The following is a 15,268-nucleotide window of genomic DNA, read 5'->3' on the forward strand; positions in this document are numbered from 1 at the left end:
AGGCTAAAGAAATGTTCTCCTTCACATTTCTACAAGGACCAACTGTCATTTACCCTTAGGGTAGGAGCACTAAGTATGCATTTCTTGACATTCTCATTCGAGTCATTAGAGGCAGCATCAATCCAAGGACTCCTACTGCATTAATTGGGTAGAAGCAGTTGGGATATTTTGTACTCAAAACTCTCTTCTCACCCTGTTTGTTTCCCAGCATGCAGGCTTTCTGAGCTGATCAAGGTTAACAAGGCAGCTTTCAGAGAGATTAGTGCTTGAACACATATCAAGCCTTTCATACTACCAGCTAAGCAACCGGTTGTCCCCACTCCCAGCATCAAGTCTTGCTCGAAGTAACCAGATTTAGGCAGTCAGATCTTCAAAGGGCGCACGTAACCACATAGAAGGGTAGAACTACAGAGTGCTGTTATTCATTCTTTTGCATTTTACATGTTAGCGTTTCTCTGTATACTAACTGCGTGTGCCCCTGACCATGGGTATTGATTATTTTTTCTCTGTACAGACGGTCTGTCTGATAAGAGCTCTCACTCTGGCCAAGGAGCTCTGAATTGTGAGTCTGCCCCTCAGGGGAACTCGGAGCTAGAGGACATGGAAAATAAAGCCAGGAAAGTCAAAAAAACGAAAGAGAAGGAGAAGAAAAAGGAAAAGGGCAAATTGAAAGTCAAGGAGAAAAAGCGCAAAGAGGAGAATGAAGATCCAGAAAGGAAAATAAAGAAGAAGGGCTTCGGCGCCATGCTGAGGTATGGGCCTGCTTTGAAGGCAAAGTTGGTTCTCATTTTGTCTCTCCTGGTAAAATCACTCCTTTGTCTGTACTCAGAAAAAAGTGCACGCTTTTCCTCGTCTTCAGCCAAATGCATACAGCTCTCAACTCTGTGCTCGTTCTTTTTCTGCAGAGGCAGAGGAGCTTTTTGGGGAAAGTTACAGTGATGACAGGACACTGTCTTAAGTTTGTTGTCAAAGAAAGGTCAACACTATGCCAGGCACAGTGGCTCATGCCTGTAATCTCAGTACTTTGGGAGGCTGGGAGGATTGCTTGAGCCCAAGAGTTCAAGACCAGCCTGGGCAAGGTAGGGAGACCTATTCTTTTTTTCTTTTTTCTTTTCTTTTCTTTTTTTTTTTTTTTTTGAGACAGTCGCGCTTTGTCGCCCAGGCTGGAGTGCAGTGGCGCGATCTCGGCTCACTGCAACCTCCGCCTCCTGGGTTCAAGCGATTCTCCTGCCTTAGCCTCCCTAGTAGCTGGGACTATAGGCATGCACCACAACGCCCAGCTCATTTTTGTATTTTTAGTAGAGTGGAGTTTCGCCATGTTGGCCAGGAGTCTTGAACTCCTGACCTCAAGTGATCTGCCTTGTCTGCCTTGGCCTCCCAAAGGGCTGGGGTTACAGGCAAGAGACCCTATTTCTAAGAAAAAAAAAATTAGCCAGGCACAGTGGTGCATGGCTGTAATCCCAAGTACTCAGGAGGCTGAGGCCAGAGCATGGCTTGAGCCCAGTACTTCAAGGCTGCAGTGAGCTATGATTACACCATAAAAGAAAGGCCAATGCTTAGTAGAGGCATGAACAATGCCTGCAGTCCTTTGTACCAAAGTGTTATGAAAATAAATACTTCCTCTGACACCACAGGGAAAGTGGGAAGTGGGGAAGCCCTATGTGTTACCTGTGGAATACCTCTTTTGAAGCAGGGGAGTCAGGGTAGATGAACCTCATCCTTCTGTGACTCTAGGTGTGCAGTGGCCGGGCCTCTGGGCACATCACTTGTCACCTCCAGAGGCACTGTGGTACAGGGGAGATGTCACTGGGTCTGGGCTCCGATGCCCAAGTCTGGATCCATGACTCCCCACACACGAGCAATGGGGCTTCACACACATTGCTTAGCTTCCCTGAGCCTTACTTTCCTTACTTTTAAGATGAGGCCAGCATACTTGCTCTACTGACCCAGCACAGTTGTGAGATATGATTTCATATGCTATACATTCGTTGACTAGACGGGGCTCAACATGGCACAGTCAGAAAACAGCTTTGTTTCTGCTCTCCCCTTCAAGTATACACTGTTGAGGCTGCCTCTTCCACACCCTGACATCTCAGCTTTCTGGCTGATAGCTTTCTGGTCACTTTTGGGTAAAAAAAAGCAACTTGTTTGTCGGGGGCTAAAATATTCAATCCGATATAAATGAAAGCTTTCTTCCTTTCTGCCTGTTGGACCTGAACCACAACGAGCATCCTATGGTGTGGTGGGAGGCAGGATTCCACCTTCTCCTGTTTCTCAGTCTTTGGAACCAGGAGACAAAGACAAGATTCAATAGGATAGGATTTTACTTAACTGGCATTTTCTGGTATAATCTGGCCATCAAGGAACCTTTGTGGCTACTTTTGTGGATTTTCTAGAGTGCTCCTTACTATACCAGTCACTAATGTAGGTGATTTTCCCACTGACCTATTTCCCTAAGCCTCCGACCTCAGACATATACCCCTGAGTCTCCTTACCCCGGTTGGTAGACTTCTTGGACAGTGCCAGTTTGAGACAGCTCTAGCTTAACTTACAGCCACAGCATCTACCTGGCTTACTAGAGTTCCTGATCTCCCACCCTCCAAATGATGCAAGTACAGCTTGTTCCCACTGTACCGCTCCTCCTCACCCCGCCATAGAGATGTTCCAACCAGCCATGCATCTTCAGACTTCTCCAGCACATCCCACACCAGCTCTGGGCCTCCTCACTCCAGAAGCACACGTCAGACTCTCCCAAGAATGCTGTCATGCATGGGGAAGGGAGGAGGCAGTCAATTTTTGCAAGTCATAAAATAAACAGGTAGGAAATGGGGTGACAATCTCCTATTATACAATTACCTCCAAATTCCCTGAGGGGTTTACTTGTAGCCCCCTCACTTATTTTGTTGGGTGTTAGAGGCAGAAGTACCCCCTTTCTATTACTGTCTTTACTCCTATAATTTCTTCTCAAATCAATTGATCACTATACTTCTGTGGGCTGAAGGTGAATGATGGGAGATGATGGTTTAGGGGCCAGTTTGGCCACCTCTTATGAAACCCTTAGGAGATACCTCATTTAAGAATGCTGCGTGTATTTATTACCAATTGTTCTCATTTTGTGATCATCAGCTGAAATTTCCACATAGAAAGGAAAGTTTCATCATTCCATATATAAGTGACATTTAGGGAATACATATAATCCTCATAGCAGTGAGCCTTCCCATTACATTTCCAGTGCTCATGAAATGCTAAGCAAGGTTCCTCATGCTCAAAATCTTGGGAGCGATGTTGCCCCTGGATGTGTTATGACAAGACTTGCTGTGGTCCTGCTATCACCTGGGGTGAGGTTACCCCAGCAGGCCTGATGTCATAATAGCTATCTGAATATTAAAAAACAAAATTTCGGCCAGGCATAGTGGCCCACGCCTGTAATCCCAGCACTTTGGGAGGCCGAGATGGGCGGATCACCTGAGGTCAGGAGTTCAAGACCAGCCTGACTAACATGGAGAAATCCCTTCTCTACTAAAAATACAAAATTAGCCAGGCGTGGTGGTGCATGCCTATAATCCCAGGTACTCGGGAGGCTGAGGCAGGAGAATCGCTTGAACCTGGGAGGCAGAGGTTGTGGTGAGCCAAGATCGCACCATTGTACTCCCACCTGGGCAACAAGAGCAAAACTCCATCTCAAAAAAAAAAAAAATTCAGCTAGGCATAGTGGCTCAGGCATGTAATCCCAGCACTTTGAGAGGCTGAGGTGGGCAAATCACTTGAGCCTGGGAGTTATAAGACAAGCCTGAACAACATGGCAAAAACCCATTTCCATAAAAAAAGGAAAAAAACACAAATTAGCTGGGCATGGTGGCATGTGCCTATAGTCCCAGCTACTCAGGAGGCTGAAGTGGGAGGATTGACTTAGCCTGGAAGGTAGAGGATACAGTGAGCCATGATCCCTTCACTGGACTCCAGCCTGGGCAACAGAGTAAGACCCTATCTCAAAAAATTAAAATTAAAAAGAACAAAATTTCAGCAAATTGAGTTCTAACAATTGAATTGGCTTTTATTAGTGATTCATAAATTGGTCCACATCCCATCTACAGAATAGAAGGGCATTTGAGTGAGATGAGCAGAAGGTGTGAGCTTCATAGGCAGAAAAAGACTGAAGAAAGCAGAAACAAGGAACAAAAAAAGGATTGCTCATTTCCAAATTGCATTCCTTATAGGGTTAAAGTAGAGGGACTTTATCATTCCAGTTCACGTCACTGGTCCTCCTTTGATTAGTTGCTGGGAATCTCCTATATTTTGGGAAACTGACCCATTTCTAAGTTCAGTTTGATTATGTGGCATGTAGCATGAATGACTCCATTCTGGTTTGGTCTGGTCTGTTGTGGCCTAGTGCAGGAGCTCAAATAATGGCCTCCCATACATTTTATTGAATATGATCTATAGTCTAGTAAATGCCAGATTGGGACAGATGTCCCAATAGACATTCGTCCTGATGGCCTCTGTAGACTCTATCCTTCCAGTTGCCATTTTGAATTTTAAACTTGCCCATATTCTAGATAATTATTAGGATTGCCAGAATTTATGAACTGTGAGTTAACCATCTTGATGATAATGACAACATGTAATTGCAATATATTTAGATAAGAATTTTGTCTTTGAAGGGATGGAGTTGAGAGGTGAAAATTACAGGCTCTGCCTACAGACTTTCTGAATTCAATCCTGGCTTCTCTAATTTTCACTTTTGTAACACTGAGCAAGTTCTTTAACTTCTGTTGTCTCAGTGTCTTCATCTGAAACATGAGAAGCATAATAGAATTATCATTTTTATGAGAATTATACTTTATTAGATGTAACACGGTTAGACCTGTGCCTGGCAAGCAATAAACATTCAATAAATGTTAATTATTGTAGTAAACATAATAATGACCCCTGAAGGTGTCTGCATCCCAACCCCCAGTACTTGTGTAAATATTTTGTCACATGACAAAGGAAAATTAAGGTTGCGGATGGAATTAAGGTTGTTGATCAGCTGACCTGAACATAAGGTGATTATCCTGCATTTTCCCCAATATACACAATGTAATCACAAGGAGGCTTAAAAGTAAACGAAGAAAAGGTGACTGTGGAAATGAGGTGCAGAGAAATGTAGTGCTGCTGGCTTTCAAGATGGAGGGAGGGGACCATGAGCCAAGGAATGTAGGCAGCCTCTAGAAGCTAGAAAGGGCAAGGAAATGGATTCTCTCTGGGGAGCACTAGAAAGGAATGCAGCCTAACAACTCCTTGAACCCCTTGGTTTTAGCCCTGTTGTGTTCTTTGAACCACTGTTTGTTGTAATTTCTTACAGCATCAAATCAAAAACTAATATAGTTATCATCATAATTACTTTTACTACTTTTATGATATCATAGTAATGTATAAGGAAGAGTTTTTTCTTTAAGGTGTTAACGAAAAACACTATTAAAATATTTAACTAAAATAGTCTGTAAATATAAAAACTGTTAGAGCTTCACATATCCCATTTTCTAGAATATTACCAAATTAAACCTTAACTTTATATTTTATTTCAGATGATTTGATTTGGCATGTTCATACTTCATTGCCCATAATACAGTGCTGGTTCTTCCCTTTTATTGTCCCATATATTCTGTATTTTCATATAGTAGAAATCACAGGTCCTGGATCCTTTAGACATTTAGCACCTCGGGCTTTGTTTCTTTCCATGATTTTAGCAAAGTTAAGATCTGAAAGGTGGTGTTTGATTTTATCTTCCGTGTAAAAATAGCAACTGTTTTCCACAGCCTTTTGCATCTGAGTTTGTGAGCATATTGGAGCTACTGCTACATGCACATTTTCAACGACAAAGAACACAAAGCTGTTACCATTAGCCAACAGATTTTGCTTTAATTCTCATCTGTTGCTCAGATGCTATTGACTTAGTTTCTTTCTTATTTAAAAAAAGATTGATCGCTTTAAGGTTCTCTTGGAGTTAGATGTGTGTTTTAAATATGTATTATTTTTTCCGTTATCTGCGTTTCTCAGATGCTGTCCTGAAGATAGGGTTTTGGGATGGGTCATGCAGTTATACCATGTAGAATGGCACCTGGCCAAGGGGGTGAATGAAGATTTAAATCCTGCCTCCCTTTCCTCAGCAAGGCTGGCATCATGAAAATGTGAATGCCTTAGTGGTGTTCTTGTTCTGGTTTGTGAAAAGCTAAGTGTTTGCACTTTTCTGATATTAGCTGGTCCATTTGTGTCAATAATATGTAGTAGCACAGTTTAACTTCTTAATTTAACCTACTCTTGATCCTTTTGAAAAAATTACAGAGGATGTCTTTAATTAATATCTTTATACATGTTGTCTAATTCCAATATGCTTATTGGATTTCATTGTTGATTGGAATCAACAATATGCTTTGTTGATTTCAGAATTATCTCCTTGCATGATTCAAGTGTGATTCTTATATAGGCCATGAATTATTATTATTATTGTGGAAAAATATGCAGCTCAAGAGCCTACCAATTTTGTAGTTTCTCTGTATGCTCTGTGCTTAAATTTTTTCATTATGTGTTTGAGTTCCATACATATTGTGCTCTTTATGGCACTAACCTGCAGAAAGACCATTCATAGCCCCTTTCAGCCAAAGGGTGAAGCTCCAGCTCCTTTAAAAGACAAGCCCATTGCTGTCAGTCCTAGGCCACCTTCCTGGGGCCTAGCAGATTTTTCTAGGAGCCAAAGGGAAATATCCTTCGACAAAGAAAATTTTACCTTGTCTAAAGTGGAAAACCCAGAGATTAGTTTCTGATTTCTTACTTAATAACCTTGTCAATCCTTATGTTACTTAAACTAAATTCTGTCATAGATTTATGTTCAAATCCATTTTTTTATATAATAGCTGCTGTTGTCTCTTTTTGATATTATAGGCCACTCACTTCAAAAACCTTTGAACTGTCAACTTATTTTGGACACTGAATGGAAAGGTTTGATATGGTTCAGATTCCCTTTTCTACAACTTTTATAAAATTTGATCCTAAGAGGAATTATGCCTTGCAAACTCCTTTTTACTAGACTAATGAAGAACCAAGTACAAACGCTGCCAATAGGAACTTCATCTTTGCTTTTAAAATGTGTTTGCCCGTATCATTTGATTAGTAACATTTATTGAAAGCCTTGTCTTTGCCAAGCACATTCATAATTATTTTTATGCTATATCTATTAATTTATTGTAATCAATAATTAAACTTATCAGTTAATTTATTAAAGCCCTATTTTGTATCAGGCACTGTTCTAGGCACTTGACACACAGCAACCAAGTCCTGCTTTAACAGCACTTTTCCTGTCTTAATAAAGGAAGGAAGGACTTTTGAGTTCATTGTGGTGAGATTAAAACAAAAACAAGCGGCCAGGCGTGGTGGCTCACGCCTGTAATCCCAGCACTTTGGGAGGCCGAGGCAGGCAGATCACGAGGTCAGGAGATTGAGACCATCCTGGCTAACACGGTGAAACCCCGTCTCTACTAAAAAATACAAAAAATTAGCCGTGCGTGGTGGCGGGCGCCTGTAATCCCAGCTACTCAGGAGGCTGAGGCAGGAGAATGGCGTGAACCTGGGAGGCGGAGCTTGCAGTGAGCTGAGATTGCACCACTGCACTCCAGCCTGGGTGAGAGCGAGACTCCATCTCAAAAAAAAAAAAAAAAAACAAACAACAAAACAAAACCCCAAGACAAGCAAAATATTACATAAACATGTAAACTATTTGTAACAGTGGATTACCCAGGGAGTGAAGGGGATATTCACTAGATATTTCAGGGACAATCCAGTACCCCATCAGCTCAAGGGAATCAGTGGTCAATTTACATGGTGTCAAGCAAGACATCCAGGCCATGGCTCTCAGGGAATTTACATTCCAGTGAAGGGAAGAGAATAAACAACTAATCCAAAATAATTGATACGATTCCAAATTGTAGTAGGTGCTATGAAAAAGGTAAAGCAGAAAGAATGGTGTCATCCCACCCTTGGTGACTGTCTAACAGCAGAATAGAGTGCACACTGCACACTGCCCAAGCTACACTGAATTTTCAGCAGATACGTTATCAGAATTTAGCACGCTATGGTACTAAAGCCAAATCACTTTATGCCTGCTTTTGTTTTCTTTTTTGCAACTTATAAATATGGGAAGGTTATTTTTAAACCAACTCCACATAGAGCTATAACAAAAAACTAACCCAAACTGTGTCTGTTTTAGTACACAAAACCCTAGGATACCTGCAGTACACATTCTAAGACAGGTAGGCATTAATGTAAATGGTGAACTTGGTTTACAGGTGATTGGATCAACTCTGTTCCTCCTACCTCATCAGCTGGATATTCTTTATTGTTTCTTCTCAACTCAGATAATGCAAGCATACCTCAAAGATAGACTAGTTTGGTTACATAGTGGAGCATCAGACAAAGCTAAATCATGAACCCTTGAGGCAAAGGTATTTTTAACAATCTAGAGGCATCAACTTTTTGTTCCTAAGCTTTGCAGATTTTAAGGCATATATGTTTACTTCATTTTATTCTAAAATATACTATCTATTTTATTTAAACTAGGGGAATTCTATATAAAGACATCCTGCTGTGAATTATTTTAAAAAGAACACTCCTACACACACATCACACCTACCACTACCACCACAAACAACACACCACCAAATTAGCCAAATTAACACTGAACCTAGTTAAAAATCTGTCCCTTAGAAGCTCTGTGGCCTTCACTACCACCAAATTAATGCTGAACCTAATTAAAAATCTATCCCTTACAAGCTCTGCGGCCTTCACGAGTCCCTTTGAGTTTCAGTCACCTCCTCATCAGCAAACTAAGTATAATAACACATCCTATCCAGGTTGTTGTAAAATTTAAGTTAAACGGTTTAGGTAAGCAAAGCTGTCAGTATAGTGCCTAACTTGATAGACATTACTTCTTTATCTATCTATCATCCATTTTTAATTGGAAAGTAAAAACTGTCTATACTTATGGTATGCAACATGATGTTTTAATATATATACACAATGTGGAATGGCTAAAACAAGCTAACATATACATTACCTCACATGCTTATTTCTTTCATGGTGAGAACATTTGAAATCTACTTTTTTTTTTTTTTTTTTTTGAGACGGAGTCTCACTGTGTCACTCAGGCTGGAGTGCAGTGGCGCGATCTTGGCTCATTGCAAGCTCCGCCTCCTGGGTTCACGCCATTCTCCTGCCTCAGCCTCCCAAGTAGCTGGGACTACAGGCGCCCACCACCATGCCCAGCTGATTTTTTGTATTTTTTTTAATAGAGACGGGGTTTCACCGTGTTAGCCAGGATGGTCTCGATCTCCTGACCTCATGATCGCCTGCCTCAGCCTCCCAAAGTGCTGGGGAAGCTACTCTTTTAGCAAGTTTCAAGTACAAGACATATTGTTTTTAACTGTAGTCACCATGGTGAATAATAGATTGCTTAAATTTATTCCTCCTGTCTAGCTGAAAGTTTGCATCCTTTGACCAACATTTCTTCAACCCCTCCATAGCCTAGCCTCTGGTGACCATCATTCTATTCTCTCTTTCCATGAGTTCGACCTTTATACACCTCACATATAAGTGAGGTCATATGGTATTTGTCTTTCTGTGTCTGGCTTATTTCACTTACATAATGTCCCCCAGGTTCATCCATGCTGCTGTAAATGACAAGATTTTCTACTTTTTAATGGCTGAAATAGTATTTCTTCCTTTCTTTCTTTCTTTCTTTTTTTTTTTTTTTTTTTTTTTTTTGAGACAGAGTCTCACTCTGTTATCCAGGCTGGAGTGCAGTGGTGTGATCACAGCTCACTGCAATCTCCGCCTCCCGGGTTCAAGCGATTCTCCTGCCTCAGCCTCCTGAGTAGCTGGGGTTACAGGTGCCTGCCACCACACGTGGCTAATTTTTGTATTTTTAGTAGAGACGGAGTTTCACCATGTTTGTCAGGCTGGTTTCAAATTCCTGACCTCGTGATCTGCCCGCCTTGGCCTCCGAAAGTGCTGGGATTACAAGATTGAGCCACCATGCCCAGCTGGCTGAATAGTATTTCGTTGTGTGTTTATACCACATTTCTTTATCCATTCATCTGCTGATGGGCACTTAAGTTGATTCCATGTCTTGGCTGTTGTGAATAGTGCTGCAATTAACATGAGAGTGCGGATATCTTCTCGACATACCAATTTCATTTCCTTTAAATACCTAATGGTGATATTGCTGGAGTATATGGTAGTTCTTTTTAAATTTTTGAGTAACGTCCACACTGTTTTCCATGATGGCTGTAATAATTTACATTCCCAACGGTGTAGAAGGGCTCCCTTTTCTTCACATCCTTGCCGACACTTATCTTTCATGTTTTTGTTAATAACCATTTTAACAAGTTTGCGGTGATGTCTCATTGTGGTTTTAATTTGCATTTCCCTGATGATTCGTGATATCATTGAGCAGTTTTTCATATATTTCTTGGCTATTTGTATGTCTTCTTTTAAGGAATGATAGACATTACCTCTTGTCTTCCCCCTCTGGCTCCACTTCAGACAGCCAAGACCGTCAAATATTACCTTTGTCTCAAGCAAGATACGTTTGGAACCCACTAACTTTTTCTTTCAGATTTTAGATTACCTCTAACTGCTGTTTTGTAATGTAGTTGGGCATGATGACTATTCTCTAGCCTAGCATAATAAACTACATAAAGAAAAGAAATGACATAGCTAAAATCATTCAATCATTTATATTTTATAAGCTTTAGGTCACCCCTTTCTCAATGTAACCATGAACTGTTTTCAAAGGTTATTTAATCACTTGGTGAAAAGCAAAACCTTCTATTGCAGAATACAAATAGAAAGGGACTCAAAAGGATAAAACAGTTTTTTGTTTTGTTTTGCTTTTCTTTCTTTCTTTATGTATTTCAGCCCAGAGTGTGTAGGTGGGTTTGGACTTGGTATTCTTAATGCGTGGCTCATAGTTATTTCATCAGGCTGCTCTGAGGTTGTCCTGTAATACATTACCCATAAAGATACATTTTGACTTGGTTTTTAAATTAGGTTAGATAGAGACTGAATACTTAAGTCACCAGGGAACATGACATCTGTCATACATTTCTTCTCTTTACCTTGATCCCATAACAGTTGTTACAGGTCTCATGTACAATAAATGTAATGTGGCCGCAGCCTGTCATTACCTCTTTCCAGATAGTGATTGTAAAATGCCTGGGTATCCCTTCAACTTTATGGGTATGAAGGGTAACTGAGCTAATGTAGCCAGGCCAATGAAATTTTAACACTCATTTCCCCAAAGGCAAAAGGCCAACAACAGGCTAGAGTTAAGGTGCTTTGCTTCATGAAGTAGAAGCCGGTTTGAAACATGAAATTTCAGATGAAAAATGAAAGCCAAAGTGGGTCAGAGTTCTTAATTCAGCTTCAAGCTAGGTGGAGAAATACATTGACAACAGAGAGCCTTACAGATCAGGGTAAGACGGCTGCATACACTGAGACTGAGACAAATATATGACCATGGCAAAAAATAGAAATTTGCATGTCAAAGGCCACCACCCATGCAGCCATCCATTGTTCTCCATGGTTATCTACAATTACAGAGGAAAAGAAATCGATGCTAAACCATGTTGGAATTGAGTTAGGCTCAATTTTTATCTCTTTGGTAACTCTGAATTTTCTCTCTTCAGCCCATCTTAAATTATTTACTTTCTCTTTCACAATGTGAGCCATGGATATTTTGTTTCTTCATTTTGTTAATTTGCCAATTTTCCTTTGAGCTAAATGCCCTAGCAATTTTAATTTTTCATTCGGGTTGGAAAGAGCAATGACCCTTTTTTTCCATTATTACTATCACAGGCCTGGGCCCAGAATACTACTTTTTATGACCAGCAGTGTTGAGCCTATAATGGAATTGCAAAGTAGAGAGTATAATATACTGATATTGACTTGTGTTAAACCCAGTGGTGTGATCGCTGATAATATTTATATGTTTATGCGTATACATCCTTGCTTTTGTTGGCTTGCAACTAAGCACCAGAGAGAAGAACTAGAACCATAATATGGATAGATTGTGAACATGAGAATGTAAAAAAATGAGAGAGAGGGCTATGTGAATAGGGCAAGTGATATAAAATGATGGCGATAGATGCAAGTATGATAACTAAAAAGTTAAGTATAGATTAAATTTAGATCAAGCACATTTAGGATTGTTTGGTTGGCATTTATTTCTTAGCTAAAAGAGGACCCAGAGACAGATGGGCTACTCATCTGATGGGCTGAGTACAAAGACAGATGAGCTGCCGTGGCACCCAGCACACAGAGTTCGCTTAATATCTGAGTTTAATAATATTTTCCAGCTGTCAAGCATATCTGCAAATGTTTGTTTATCCTTCTGTTTTCTGAGCACATGTTCATGGAGGGGCAAGGGCATGGATGGGGTTAATTGGTATGAAAATGTACAGGAACCTTGTTTTCAAAATCATTTAAAAATCTGATTGCTGCTTCCATGCCTTCCCCTCCTACCCTGTGTAATCTTGATTGCTGTGCAACTCTGTTTACGGCTGTCCAAAGCGGTAAAATGATTTTGTCATACTTATCACAATAAAAAATGACCACATAGAGTGTCAACCAAAAGGCTTATTTATTTGATTCAAACTCTCTTCTCCTAATATGCGTGCACAGCTCCCATTAACGTTAATGTGAATTACAAAGAACACTGAAGAAGGATAGACCCCTTTATCTCATTACTTTTCTTGGATAATGAGGTTTAGATTTGTTAACAGATCAGAACAGAAGTCCAGTGGATAAAATATTGGCTTAACTTTTAAAGAAATGGATATGCTAAAAGGAACTTTCATAGGCACTAAGGTAGAAGATACACTTTAATAAATAAACTTCATTAGCATTTGAGGTTAAATATGCTTATTTAAGATGCTGGATTAATAAAATGCAAAATATTTCCTAATGGACCTATTTGCATACTCATATTAAATAACTAATAAAATATATTAGTGACAGTTTTGTTCATATACATGTAAACATTCCTGAGTTCCTGGTGGGACTGTATTTGCCTAATTTACCTTGTTCCGTGTCCAGGTCAATGTCATGTCCTTGTGGGATGTTTACTTAATACTATTAGATAATGACATGTATAGATTTAATAATTTGCTTGGGGGGCAAATGGAATCCGTTCTTTGTTTAGTACCTTTTATCTGAGAACTTCAATGTAATTTACTAACATCCATCTTCAAGATGCATGAGAGATGAATGTGGCAAATAGCTTTGCTTTGCATATAATAAAGAATGAGACACTGAGAAGTGAAGCAGCCTCCCTAGAGCCTGTGAACTGATAGTGATACAAAAACCCCTTTTGACTTTTGCTCCTATGGTGTCAGCATCTAAAAATGCATGGACACCAACCATGCTTGAGTGTATACTTTCTTACACTCTGTAGCACCCATACTTATTTTTGCCATCCGTTGGATTTTCCTGACAAGGCAACGTCAAACCAGCAATTTAATAACATGAGATGGTTCCTAATGAAGCAAGGAGACCTGAATCTTTGAAATAATGACCGTAACTGTTTTCCTCACAGAATAGAAAAGAGGTTTCCCAGAACAATTAAAAGCAGATAAGAGATACATACATTGAAAAATAGATAGGAGATATACAAATATTTCATTGCACATTGAGGACTATTATCTCAATCCTGCTAAATAATATCCACCAGGATTTTGGAGACAGTCCAATTTTGCTTCTCCAGCTAACTGCTGATCATTTCTGCACAGTGGCCCTGCCACAACCTCAGCTTCAACATGTCTAAAATCTAATTCAGAATCTACCCATCTAAGTCACCAGCTCATCCTGACTCTCCCAATTCTGTTTGAGGCACTGCCAGGAATCCCGTGATGTCCGGGATGCCTCCCCCTTCCCATCTCCACCCTTCTGTCAGTCAACAATCTTGATATTCACAAAATACCGTCTCTTATATCTGGCCCTTCTTTTCCACTTCCACTGCCACCACTCTAATTCAATTTGTCATTGATAACTGGATTGTTGCAATAACTTACTAACTGATTTGCCTGCTTTATTCATTTCTTCATTCCTGTTCATTCTAGGCATAGCTACCAATCATTCATTTGTTCAGTTATTAGATATTTAATGAACGCTTTCCACACAAAAATGCAATGTAACGTAGTAGCAAAGAGAGCAGCTCTGGAACTATTCTACTTAGGCTCAAATCCAGCTCTACTTCCTTCTAGCTGTTAGTCTTTCATCTTACCCACGCTGTGCCTCAGTTTCCTCTCTTGTGAAATTGAAATAATAGCATCTACCTAATAGAGTGGCCGCGAGACTAAACGAGATAATAGATGATAAATGTCTGGCACATAGCAAGTTCTTAAAACATAATCCATTCATAGTATTCTGCCTTGGGAGCTGAGATGTTTCCCAGTTACCTAGTGGTTCTCAAAGTCTGTCTGTACCCTAGGATCATCTACAGAGCTTGTTATAGATTCCTGGGTTTCATTATCAGAGACTCTAATTCATTAGGTTTGATATGAGGCCTGGGAATCGCTGATGATTGTAATGCAGCCAGTCCCAGGGACCTCTAGAAAAATCATACTATTTAGTTTGGCATTCAGTGCCCTCTATATTCTTGTCCCAGTTTGTTTGTTTGTTTGTTTATTTTAGCGTTTCTCTCTCCAACTTTCCACTCTAACCAGATTATTCACTCTTACTCTATTCACTGTTACCCAAAACAAGCTTTGTGAAGCCTTAAGATAATACCATCACTTAGAATGACCGTCTTCCTCTGAGGCCTGCCAGGCTTCTGAAAGCCACCTCAAGCCCCATCTCCTTTATGAATTCTTTGATTTGCATTTCTCTCTTTCCCATCAAATTTTTTCTTACAGTCTGAGTTTTTCCATTGAGTACTTCCCATAGGCCTGCTTGGTTTTTAGTTTTGAGTTTACACATCTGTCTCGTGCCCTTAATGAAATTGTAAATTCCTCTAAGCAGAGGGACTTCCTCTGCAATGTTTTTCTCTGTTTTGGCCCCTAATAATCTTTTGCTGAATGACTGACTGGTTTATATGGTGTGCTCATTGGAGTAGATTTATTTGGATATTAATGTGTTGTGCCCCTTTAGTCATTCTTGGTAATTGTATTGAAAATAGTGAAAACAGTGAAAGTGGTTCAAAAATAAGAAAGAGGGTGAGCTGCATTGGGAGTTAATT

At 40.0% G+C, this 15,268-nt stretch overlaps 1 protein-coding gene across 5 annotated transcripts in view; it reads left to right on the plus strand.

Moving 5' to 3' along the window:
* PARD3B (par-3 family cell polarity regulator beta) overlaps positions 1–15,268 on the plus strand; it is a 1,084,399-nt gene that overhangs the window by 761,732 nt on the left and 307,399 nt on the right. For all 5 annotated transcript variants that reach the window (XM_063695123.1, XM_019022741.4, XM_019022742.3 and 2 more), the window contains one exon: positions 515–752. In XM_063695123.1, coding sequence (XP_063551193.1) covers positions 515–752 — 238 coding nt within the window. The remainder of the gene's footprint in view (positions 1–514; positions 753–15,268) is intronic.

The sequence above is a fragment of the Gorilla gorilla genome, chromosome 11, assembly GCF_029281585.2.
Source record: "Gorilla gorilla gorilla isolate KB3781 chromosome 11, NHGRI_mGorGor1-v2.1_pri, whole genome shotgun sequence".
Taxonomy (NCBI): domain Eukaryota; kingdom Metazoa; phylum Chordata; class Mammalia; order Primates; family Hominidae; genus Gorilla; species Gorilla gorilla.